This window comes from Odontomachus brunneus, unplaced genomic scaffold (genome assembly GCF_010583005.1).
Source record: "Odontomachus brunneus isolate Ranch 3 - 2012 unplaced genomic scaffold, Obru_v1 Obru_scaffold_001, whole genome shotgun sequence".
NCBI lineage: Eukaryota > Metazoa > Arthropoda > Insecta > Hymenoptera > Formicidae > Odontomachus > Odontomachus brunneus.
In genome coordinates this window covers 3,117,542-3,130,770 of record NW_022639451.1, presented here as the reverse complement: position 1 = coordinate 3,130,770, position 13,229 = coordinate 3,117,542, and the positions used below count along the sequence as shown (strand labels likewise).

Here is a 13,229-nt window from a genome sequence, read left to right as displayed (position 1 = left end):
CTCTCTCTCCCCCCCTCTCTCTCTCTCTATTATAACCACTTTTGATAACGATATCACACGGACGTAGTTATGCAATAGACGCTAGAAACCAGTTTTTTGCGTTTTAAAAGGATGCTGTAATATATCTCGTAAGTCTATCCCGGTACAATACACACAGAAAAATATCATTCCACTGTTAAGAAAAGCAATTACTCAGTTTCCTTTTCTTCTTTTAAACAATGGTTATCTTCAATGAAGTACATTTCCTTGGTAATAGTCTTCAATGTACACTGAGAATATATACTGAGAAAAAAGTATTGGAAAATTTATTTGTTGGATATAAAATTTATTTCTAAACATTTGTTGGTAATAAAGTTTATTTTTCTCTATCAAATATACTTTATATCAAATAAATTTTCAAATACTTTCTTCTCAGTGTACACTGAGAAAAAATACTTAAAAATTTATTTACAGGATATAAAATTTGTTTCTCAGAAACAAAGTTTTTTTCTGTGAAGTAAAGTTTACTTCTGTGAAACATAAACTTATATTTCACAAATAAATTTAAAGTCTACATTGAGAAACAAATACTCGAAACTTTATTTGTGGGATATAAAATTTATTTCTTCGATGTAAAGTTCTCTCAATGAAGTTTTCTTGCAAATAAATTGTCAAGTATTTTTTCAATGTACTCAGGAATTTCAGAAAAAAACTCATCATCTCTAAAGAAGAATGTATTCTCTTCATGAGAATATTATGAATCTTTATCGAAGAAAAGGCTCCACTATAATAAGTAAGTAAAATTTTTGTTTTAATTTAATATTTTTTGTTAAAATGTTAAATTTATCAGGATTCAGAATGTATTCAGATTAAATTTGATGCTTATGATGAACTTGTGATAGATTAACGGATATGTAAACATATGAAATAAGTGAAGCAAGTAACATTTACTTGAATGCATTATGTATTTTTCTATATGCACACATGGCACAGTCATCTATTTATGATCTATCTCAAATATTTCGTTAAACCACAGATACCGAGTTTTCATTTATTTTATCTAATCATAGTAGGTGTACTTTGCAGTATAAAATTAAAAGTCTCGGGAACAGCAATCGATTAAATCGACAATAAATCTGTCCTTGTTTAAAACATAAAATTTTTTATAAAAAGAGAAGAGAAAAATGCAGAGAAATAAAAAGAGACGAAATTCCCTCAATAGTATTTTAGAAATGAATGACACATAATCGAGGAACATTCATTTATATCGAGTCAAAATCGATTTTGTAAAAAGTGATCGTTTCCTGCTTACGCGGCAGTCTCTTCCTAAGATATACGAATCTTCGAATATTCTCCCAACATAACCAATTTTACTTTCTACACACAAAAAATTATTATTTACTTAAAACTAATATACTCGACAATCTTAACAATCATTGTTTCATATAAGCAACGATATATAATTTTGTTAAAAGAACTTTAAAGTCTCGAATTTCAAGGACGCTATAATTTTATTAGATTATTATAATAGTCTCATAAAAAATGCTATATAATTATTTTGATGATTTATTTCTTTTTCTAATACTTTAGAACGCATATTCTCGATCCAATATTTTATGTTTCTCATTCATAAAAATGTTTTTTTAACAATAAGCATATATTTTCCTTTATTGAATCGCGTGAAATGTATTGATGCAAGTAATTTATCTTCGTTTATAATGTCATATAATCTTATTTTGAGATTTACAGAAATATTTTCAAGATACTTTCAGAACAAATATGTTCTTTCTTTCCTGTGTAGTTACAGCCTTGTCTTGAAATCGACAGCTTGACGACAGGTAGTCGAATAAAGCGAATCTCGTATCAATACGACGAATTACGTAATCAGCTATAATCCCACGGCTACTAACGGTAGCACGCGATTAGGGAATTCGATTAAAGTAAAAGCGCAAGCGGATGTGATACCGCGTATTATCACCGCTCTTTATTTGCTCGGGGATCTGCTTTGCTGGGGATGACCTTTCTCATTCGAGTGTGACAGGTGCTTTCCCCCGTATTTGAAAATTCTTATATGTCATTTAAACCGATATCGCTGGTATATAAAATCGACCAGCCGCTATGCGCTACGACTCGTATCCTCAGTTGTTGCACAGGCCGTTTCGTGATATCTCGTGAATTTCGAAAACGCGCGCGCCGAACCACCAAATCGTCGTGAACCGAGCCGTGGATCTGCGATCATGTTCAGAAAGACGATTATCCTGATAGTAAGTTTCGATCGTAGCAATAATTTGTGAATGTTCGCTTTTGTAAGCAGCGTAATCCGTGCTAAAGACGCGAAGCCTGCGTGTCGAAATTTGAAACTCACGCGACGATCAAGAAATGTACATTATGCAATTTAACGTTTCCCAAATAACATGCATGTCTAAAATAGTCTAAAGGCTGATTTATTAATAGCAGTTTAAGTGTAAATTTAAATTTACATCTAATGATATGACGTATTTAAACACAGTTTAAACTTAAATTTAAGCTTAAGCTGCTATGAAAAAGTCAGTCCTTGGAAATATTTTAATGTTTATACAAGTAGGATATATCTGTTAGATATTTATCAGACCCGTATTAATAGTCCTTACTTGAAGGTTGTCTTACGTGAAATATTCAGATTCGAATTTTAAGTTATATCAGAATTTTTCGTTCAAATCATACGATATTCGTGACAGGGTATCTGAAAATTCATAATACACCCGTTATATGTGTACAGATAAAATTCATTAAACTGACCACAAAATTCCTCTACGATTTCGCAAACAACCACATGAAATCTTGAGTTATTAATTAAAGAAGATTGATGAATGATCACGCGATGATATCATGATAGATGAGTTGTGATGGCGACATTTGCCCTTGTATGCTTGTACATTAAATCAAACTGAACACAAAAGTGCTCTACCATTTTACAAATTGCTACGTAGGCTTTTAGTTATTAATTAAAAAAATCAGTGCATTATCGCGCAGAATTATATATTAATATTCATTAATTAATAATTAAAAAGCTACGTTATTGATTGCAATATAGTAAAGGACTTTTTTATTCAGTTTGACTTAATGTGCATACACATACAACGGCACACGTCGCCATTACAGTTCACCGTATCGCGCATATTCATTCACTAATTTTCTTTAAATAATAATTCAAACTTTTACGAAGTCGTCTGCAAAATGATAGAGAAATTTTGTGTTCAGTTTGTGTTCAGTTTTACTTGCATACAAACGAGTCAGATATCTTGTATGATGATTTGTCAGATATCTTGTATTTGCAATTGTAATTCAACTGAGAAACTCACATCTAATTCTAAATTCAGATCTGAGTATTTCATTGGAGACAAGTTTCAAGTGACGATTATTAATACAGACCAAAAATATCTTTTAAGCCCATATTAATTGTTATTACTTGAAACACGTCTCGAGTAGTTTTTTGACTTAAATTTAGATAATAATTTAGATAAGAGTTTTTCTGTTGAATTACAATTACAAGTTGAATCAACTTGTAAGTTAAACAATTACAAGTATAAATGTCACTTTTTAAGTTGTCAATTTGTAAGTTGAACAATTACAAGTATAAATGTCACCTATGATAACCAATACAACTGAACACTTAAATCTCATCCGAATAAAAGCTCATCAAGTATCTCACATGAGACAAGTCCTAATATTAGACATTAATAAATTAAAATTCTTTGACTAAAATCGACGAGTCAATAATAAAAATTAATCAATTATTATATATAATTATCATATATAATAACAAATAATTTTATCGATTGATGTAATTAATTATTAATAAGTTTGTAATCGTAATCACATCAAAGTTTGATTAAAATTTAATTTCATCAATCTATGAAATTATTTGTAATTTTATACATGACGATATTAATTCATTTTGATTACTGATTCACTGATTATTTTAGTCAAAGAAAATTTTAGTTGATTGATGCCTAGCATTGATTTCTAGATGATAAATATTAGTCCTAGAATTCTAAACGTGAGTAAAATTCACCCAGACCAATTTCTCAAACATTATTGTTCTTAAAAATATGTTTTGTTTTTTATTATAATTTTTTTAACTTTATAGAATTATAAAAATATTATATAAGAATTAAATTCCTCTCTTCAATTTTTATAAAAAAATTTTTATTAAAAAAAAACATTAAATTTCGATAACTTTTTCCAGCAGTTATGATAATGAGTAAAGAAAATGTTCTTGGTAAACTTTACTCTTTGGGATCATGTAACTTTTTAATATTTAGAATTCTAGGATTATGTTTAGCAAAACTTAAATCAATGAATATTTATACTGTCCACCCTGCGAATCCTATTTATTTACGCAAGCTTATTTACACACAGCAAACTAAATGTTTCACTCTCACCTCTGTAAAGCTCGTTGCGATACAACTGACGGATTGCTCGATCGAGAAAGCACAAATCGTGAAACAGACACACTCGCGTCACTCTGTCTGCTAGATTATTTCTCGTTACGATCGCGCGGACGAAACTTGTACTCGATTTCCCGGCGCGACGGATATATAAGCCAAATTTCGAAGTGGGTCATGCGGGAGCGATCACGTGTGTCTGATTTCCGACGCCGCGACGTACGCGGCCAGTCAATCACTCAGTCACTCACCTACTTCTGCCGAGTACGAGAGTCGTCAGAAATCTGTTGTCTTGAAACTTTAGTTGCTCCTCCTCCGTCGATATAAGCGTCGGAGAGCCCAAGGCGCCCGATTTTCGCTGCCCCATGCTGCCTACGGCCCTGCAAATGGACATACGTGCGCGTCAGACGGGTTGCATAACGTTAGAGAACGTTCAAGTTTAGAGATGCTCTAGTAAGAGATGCGTAATCTTTGAATGCGACGGGATTGGTCCAGGCCGACTTTGCAAGAATATGGCGGAACCAAAGAAATAATCGTATTTTATTGGTAAAGGCGCGGTAAAGATAAATTAATTAAAATTGAAGATAAATTACGTAAACTGAATTTATTTAATAAATTTATAAATATGTAAAACAGAAAACCCTTTTGCTGCAGAATTTTTACAATTTGGAACGCAGCAGCCTGGCATTATATTTTACTTCAGATATCTCCTATGTGAATATGACTATGTTAAAATATTTTCAATTCTCACATGTATTTTATGTGAACTAATATTTTATTATAACTAATATTTTATTATAACATTGCATTAATATTACTTTAATTATCAGCAATTTATATATATATATATATATATATATATATATATATATATTTATTCATAAATATATCGACACATGTAACACATGGAAGCCGCTATATTCTTGCAAGCAAGTTTGCGCATCTTTTACTAGAGGATTCCTATTCTTAATCGAAGACTTGACGAAAAAGACTATCGTGTCTCTAAATGCTTCTGCTGCTAAGAAGCGCGAATTGTATATGTATACGTGTATAAGAACTTTTTAAGAGATTTTATATAGGGTGAGAAAGAGAGATCACAGATTTTGTGAAATAATTGAAACGATCTAAAATACGATCTAAATAACGACAATGTTTAAATGTAATTAACTTTTTCTTCCATAGAGGAAATATCATTTTACTATTTAAGAAATCATTATTCAGTTCATTTTTCTTTGTTTAAATAATGAACTAAAAAAAACTACTTGAAAATTTATTTGTAAAATATAAAGTTTATTCTTGTGAATATAAACCTTATATCCCACAAATAAATTGTCAAGTATTTTTACTCAGTGTGGTTATTTATAAGGAACATTTTCTTAGTAATAATCTTAAATTATCACAAAATTTTTTTAATGAGATTCTTAAATTATTACAAAATTCTAGAGAAGCTCATCATGTGCTCAAAAAAAGAATTTATTCTCTTTATAGGAATATTATAAAAGTAAAATCGAAGTAAAACTTTATCGAAAAAAAAAAGTTAATTTGACTCTATGTAATCAGTAAGCCAAATTATTATTTTACTTTAATATTCTTTAATGGAATTATAACTTATTTAGGTTTTCAGAATGCCTTTTGGACAAATTTGATGCTTACGATGAGAATTTATGAGATTTACATATATATACTTATGAAATATGACGAAACAAGTAATATTTACTTGAATGTAGTATGTAATTTTCTTTGTGTAGATATTTCTTTGTGATAATATGAAAAATACATAAGGAGTTTTTAAAATTCCATCTAGCTGTCTGGGATGAGAGTTATTTTTACTTGACATCCCTTATAGAAAAGTATCACTGGCTGTGATAAATAGTAATTTTATTACTCGTACGAGTAATAAAATTATTGAACGACAGTAATTATCACTGGCCAAATTATCACTTATTAGTATTAAATTTCTATAAGGGATGTAAAACATATTGTACGTTAACCCTTCGAGGCTCGAAAAATTGTGGTGGTCGCTTTTAGTGAAATCTTTAAACTGCAATGGCACTCTCCAACTTTACAATCTCACTTCTCCTTAAATTACAAACGCAAAAAATTATTAGAGGCGATTTTAGTTCCCAACATGGGATTAATCTAAAATGGAACTTCGTCTATTATAATTTTAATTTAATCTTAATTTTGTTTAATCACTGGGATAACGTTGCATTTGTTAAAATACGTCGAGTCGCTCTCATAGTCAGCATATATTTGTCTGCTGAAAGCAATTTTTCAAATGCGGTGTTTAAACGTCGAATAATCATGTAAACATCCTCGATCTAATTTCTAAGGATTTATTACGGGAAAGAAAGAGTCTTCGCGGAAAGAATATCTGTAAGAGAAGAAGTGTTCACTCGTTCACTGATAAAAAAATATTTGAAAATTTATTTGTGAGATATAAAATTTATTTCTGTGAATAAATCTTATATCCATCAAACACATTTTCACGTATTTTTATCTCAGCGTTCGTTCGTGCGAACGATTCCGTGCGCAGGAATCCAGCGTTTCGCCCGTCTATATGTCGGGGTAAAAGGGTCTTAAACGGGGCCTGATTTTTTAGTGAGCGCGAGATGCGAGGGATTATTCGCATCGGGACGACACGACCGAAGGCCCCGGTGGTTCGAACGCGTGGAATATTTCTAAATTGGCGGTGTCGGTCGATTGTCACCTAAATATCTAGATGGGATAATTGGGCCTGGATTGGCCTTACCGGCTATTTTTAGCCATCGCGAAGGGGTAGACTCTATTCCACCGGCTAAAAATAATCCTATGGCGAATGGACTGATGTATACGCTTCGAATCCTGTGTTCTCTTTCGACGATTTTTATCCTATTGGATAAAACTAAATGTTCACCTTACAGGAAGAGCTTGCGCGAATCACTCTACAGCGAGAAGAGATTCAGAGAAGGGAAGACGCGACTCTTTCCTTTAATGTACGAAATATTACTATACACAGCGAATTTTTCCGAAAATATAAACATTCATTAACCGAAGAAGAGTGTTCCCTATTTAAAATATTGAATAGAAAATGACAAAAAACATTGGCTCTCCTTTTCAATGACGATTTCACACCTCTTTTCAAAACGCATTCAAAAGATTTCGCAAATAAATTATATTACAGGTTGTCGTATTCTTTGTGTATGTATAAATATATGTATTTTTTTCTTTTAATGTAAATATAATATAAAAATATATATTTGCAAAGAATATGATAACCCATAATATAATTTATTTATGAAGTTTCTTAAATACGCTCTAGAAAAGGAGATGTGAAATCACCAATGGAAAAAAAAATATTTTCTATCATTTTCTATGTAACATTTTATAAGCAGAGTCCGATTAAGATATATTTATAATGTAGAAAAAATGTCAAGATATAGTATGGGAAATTTAAAAAGCAGAAGATAAAACTGTAGAAGCAATTTTTTTTCCAAAAAGTATGGAACTTACTCAATGGTTTTGAAACGCACGTGAAGAAAAAATTTCCACACTAAATATTTCTATACTGAATATATTTTTCCCATATATCAGGTATTGCTTTAATGCTAGAAGGAGAGAAACGTTTGATTGAATTCATCTGATAATGTGTGAACGAACCAAACGTTTTGGTTGAAGGAAGCAGGATTTCTAGTTTTTATAAATCGAAAAACTGATTCGATCAATTTATTTGTGCAACAGTTCCTTTGCAAACGGTGACGAGCAATATAACGCGATCGACACAGTTACAACTGCATATTACAATCGCAACGCACATTCCGTCCTTCTGCAATTCTCATAGACGCACATTAAACAGTAGTGCTTCACATCACACAATAGTTATTGTCTGAGTTAAAATTTTTTCCCATACTGACATCAGAAATAACGAGCAATCTGCAAACTGCAGCGAAAATATACACAGAAAAATATCATTCTACCGCTGAGAAAAACGATTAACTCAGTTTACTTCCTCTTTTTAACTCTATAACACTATAATTGAGTATACTATACCCATGCTATTGTTGTAAGTTGTTCGCCGTTTCTATATAGTAAAAGATAAGGAATTAATATTGGAAAAAAATTAGCAAAAGAAATTCCTATTTTCTCTCTACAATTGCCGATGCTACATTCTATTTGCTATTTAGCAGATATAGAAGACACCATTGAAATCAATCTTGACGTTAAAATTTTTCATGTTAAGACAATATATTTTTTTAAATCATTATTTCACATTTTTTTCTGAAAAGTTATATCTTTCACAATACAATAAAGCTATATACAATATGGCTTTATACAATACATATGGTTTTATACAATACATTACAAAAAAACTATATATTTTGAATTAAGTAACCTTTTTTTGATTAAGGAAATTTCTATTCGACTTTTTCACACAAACCTAAGTTTTTTTATAACATTTCTATTGTAATTGATAATATAGACGTATTTCTGACATTTTGGCGTTTAAATAAAAAAAATATATATTAAAAAATATCTATTTTTTGAGAAAATATTAATAGTTGAAAGTAGCTGGATGTACTACATCCAATGCGGTGAAATCGAGACTCTAAAGAAATGTGTAGTTAAGGTTAAGTAATTATTATCTTCAACAAAGAATATTTCCTTGAAAATAATCTTAAAATATAATTATCACAAGTATTAGAAAGGCTCATTTTAGCATGTATTTAAAAGAAGAATTTACTTTCTTTACAAGAATATAATAAAGCTATCGAAGAGAATTTGTCACAACTTTTTATAGTAAGTAAACCGAATTTTTATTTTAATTTAATATTTTGGTTGAAATTTTATTAGGATTTAGAATGTATTTGGAATAGATTTAAAGGGACTGGAGGGTCAGATTGTCTGCAAATCGTGGTTGTTTTTTCACAATTTTTTATGACAAACTGAATAAATATGCAAAAGTGTTATTTTGACGTGTATTTATACAACATATAAAGAGAAAAAAAATATAATTTTGATGATCAAATACGTGTATAAGTGTATACTCAATATAAGTGTATGGTATATGCAGTTAAAATATATTTCGTTTTTCTTCCCAAAGTCGTCATTTTGCAGTAATATCTTGACTCTCGGTGATTCAGTTAAACTGAATTTTAGATAGAAAATTTCCGTAAGCTTGTCGTTATCGTGTAAACTACTGACAAACTCGTGAAAATATTTAATTTTGAAATATTAATTTTTTTACTATAAAAGAACTGAAAATTTAATAATATTCCATTAAGATATTTGCAATTTTGTTAACTTTTATTCAATATCTATTATAGTGGTTTACACGATAACGACAAGCTTACGGAAATTTTCTAGTAATTGAGTAAAAGTTAACAAAATTGCAAATATCTTAATGGAATATTATTAAATTTTCAGTTCTTTTATAGTAAAAAAAATACAGTAAAAAATTAATATTTCAAAAATAAATATTAAATATTTCTTATTTTTGCGAATATATAAAGTGGAAAACGAAAAATATATTATTATGATAAAAAAATTGTAACTTTTGAAAAAATCATAGAGCAAAATATCTACAACGGGAAGTTAAAATTTAGTGATCAGACTTTTATGAAAAAAATATAACAAATTTACCAATTAACGATTAAATGCTTAAGTTTAGGGCATGATTTATTGCAAATTTTAAAATATCAAGATCAGGATTTGAGGATAAAAAAATTTTTTTTTTCTTTATTTTGCACTATTTATTTTGTGTATTGATATACAAAAATAGATAGTTTATATGAAATACATAAAAAAATGAAATAATAAATAAATTGATTTTGTGTATAACGAGAAATATGCTGTATTTAAAGATTAGGTCTACATTTATAGCTTATATTAGTAAATATTCATATATTTTCATAAAAGAAGTAAAAACAAAACAAATTTTATCGAAAAAAAAATGTTACTTACTTGCAAAAATAAGAAAGTATACACAAAATGTAAAGGGGATCATAAACGTCCTACGGACAACTTTAACTACGTCGTGTTCCAGTACACAGGTATGTCGTTATATACAAGCAACCACCTCTACCAAACATCATTTTTTACAGACAGGACTTCTACAAGGTGTGATCAAAAAAAGACCGAAATTCTGTCGTCGAGTGCGTAAAGCCCGTATCAGACTACCGACTACGACCGCCGACTCTCAATGGACCAATCACAGTGAGGCGCTGACTCGGCGCCTCACTGTGATTGGTTCATTGAGAGTCGGCAGTCGTAGTCGGCAGTCGGGTCGGCCTATGCAGTCGGTAGTCTGATACGGGCTTAAAACTTCACGGATATAGTTTAAGATTTTACAGATAGATAGCGCATCCTCTTCCAGTACGCTGTAGAAATTTCGTTATGATCGGTCCAGTACTTTCATTTTAAAAAACGCGTGACAAATCGCAGAACGGTACAAACACACACTCGTTTCCAGTACAATAACTTCGGAACTACTGGACCGATCATAACGAAATTTCTACAGCGTCCTAGAGAAGGATGCGCTACCTATCTGTAAAATCTTAAACTACATCCGTGAAGTTTTACGCACTCGACGACAGAATTCCAGTCTTTTTTTTATCACATCTTGTATATAACTATTAGACTGCTAATTCCCTTATATAGTGCTATGTAAAATTGACCCCGAACAATATGTATTACGTACAGAAAAAAAAGCATCTGCGCATGCCTGAAACTGGTGTTCTAGAAGAAGAAGGGATATAAATGTAATATGGCCGATGACGCCTGCTTAAATATTTGTGTACGTACAGAGTAAAAAAGTCAAAGTGAAATACGTAACATTAAAAATTTTGTAAAAATAAGTGATTAATCAATTGTATACCTATATCAGAATGCAATAATGCCTAAAATGAGATGCTATATTGTGAATGTCGGAACACCAAATAAGCGCATGCGCGAGATTTCTGTACATACTTTTCGGGGCTATATACTGAGTCGAAGTTAGTAGTATCTAGTAGTATATAGAAGTCTATGGATAGGACCAATGGTTTGAAACTTATTGGGTGCATTCAGTACTATAACCGCTCACTGAGCGCTCACTGAGCATCCTAGATTTGTGTACTGGGGGTCGATTGTGTATCTCGAAACGGAGTGAAAATTACAAAAATGAACAAATTCACTAGGCATTGACCAATGAAGTTACAAATATTTTAGTAAATTTGCTCACTTTTTTCACTCTGTTTTGAGATACACAATCGACCCCCTGAATACAAGCGCTCACTAAGCTGCTCACAAAGACCGCTCACCATTTTTGTGAGCGTAGTTTTACGTCGCTCACTGTCGCTCACTTTACGCTCACTTAACTATATAGCTTATTTTGGTCAATGGACATAGCTCCACGACCATAATTACTACAACTATATAGTTTATTAACTAGTATATCTCTAGAGAACATAAGACGTGTAAAATAATAAAGTTTATAAAGCCAACAAGCAATCCAACATGAAAAACAAGCCCTGTAAATAAATAAATAAATGTGTAAATAAATATGTGTCAAAGAAATATTTAAAAGATAATTAAATGCAACACTGACCTCTATTGTGGCGCGTTGCATCCGAAAATGTGCATGAAAATCATTTAAATTATATTGTGGTATTGTTATTTCGAAATAATCTTTATTACGAATATGTATTCCTCTATGATCACGTAATATAAAATTTTCAAATAATAATGCGCGATTATTTGCATTATATTATTATTTTCATTTTCAAATAAAAACATAATATGTTCTATATTCATTTTTTATTGTAATCAGAACATAAATATTAAATTAACAAAATATTTTCTCACGTAACCTTATTATACGCCAAATACCATATAGATATGTAGGTGAGGATTATAAGCATACATCCAGTATATGAAAACCGCTCATCGAGCGCTCACAAATAGCTGCTCACTGAGCGCTCAGTAAGCGATTGTAGTACTGAATGCACCTATTGATTTAAGAGATACACGGACTTTTAAAAAGTGCTGGGGTCAATTTGATCCCCTTTACAGTGTAAGGGTTAATATATCACAAATAAATTCTTAAGTATTGTTTTCCCAGTATATAAATCGTACTGATTATGCTGTTGTATATAATGTTGCGAAAATATTCTGAGTATAATACCGTCCAATTTGACCGTACGACGATATTTCTGAAAATCGCGTCTGAAACTATCAGAGCATTAGAAGCGACGTAGTTTCGTCTTTTTCGTAATCACTCGGCGGATCTGCGCTCTTTCGGCGAAAATATGACCGAAGCAATTATAATGGCGCATGACGTAGTAACCAATCGAAGCTCATTGGCAAGAACCTCTTTCCTCTTCGCCCAGCATCACCTGATTACAATTAACAGGTCTATAACGGTCTTACGCCAAACTGGTGTTCTAATTACCTCCGCAAATACGGACGATGTTCGCGCGAAAATGACACCTGCGACGTGTAAGAATACTACCGATACCTTATTTTAGCACGTACTCGTTAACGCTTCGCCCACGTTCGGCTTCGTGTTACACTCGAAGGGCTTGACCAAACTCCGCGTTCTCAACTAATACCGAAGTATCGACCTGAGAGTTCACGTCTCTCGCTATTAGTCCTTTCTCTTGTCTCACTCTGAGACTAAAGTCCCATGGCATGTATTTTTCGCATACCGCGTAAGCGCGTAATCAATAAATTGCGACGTTTAGTATTTATGTTTTAGCTTTTTCTGTTTAGTATTTCTGAAGTTTTAAAAGAATAGAAAGATGTGATTGGTTACGCGGTTACGTGTTACGAAAATATGTGCCATGGGACTCCACCCTCAGTGTTGCC

At 31.3% G+C, this 13,229-nt stretch overlaps 2 protein-coding genes across 4 annotated transcripts in view; one reads left to right on the top strand and one right to left on the bottom strand.

The window, feature by feature from the left end:
• The window catches only part of LOC116843954, a 35,234-nt gene that overhangs the window by 5,649 nt on the left and 16,356 nt on the right, over positions 1-13,229 (top strand). Inside the window, exon 1 of one of the 2 annotated variants that reach the window (XM_032815048.1) lies at positions 2,007-2,243. The exons of the other annotated variant lie outside the window; for it this stretch is intronic. Coding sequence (XP_032670939.1) covers positions 2,217-2,243 — 27 coding nt within the window. The 5' untranslated portion in view covers positions 2,007-2,216. Of the gene's footprint in view, positions 1-2,006; positions 2,244-13,229 lie in introns of those variants that run through there. 2 annotated transcript variants of the gene reach the window in all.
• Positions 1-13,229, bottom strand: part of LOC116843813 (serine/threonine-protein kinase OSR1-like) — a 42,634-nt gene that overhangs the window by 18,957 nt on the left and 10,448 nt on the right. For both annotated transcript variants that reach the window (XM_032814628.1, XM_032814717.1), the window contains exon 2: positions 4,658-4,786. In XM_032814628.1, coding sequence (XP_032670519.1) covers positions 4,658-4,786 — 129 coding nt within the window. The remainder of the gene's footprint in view (positions 1-4,657; positions 4,787-13,229) is intronic.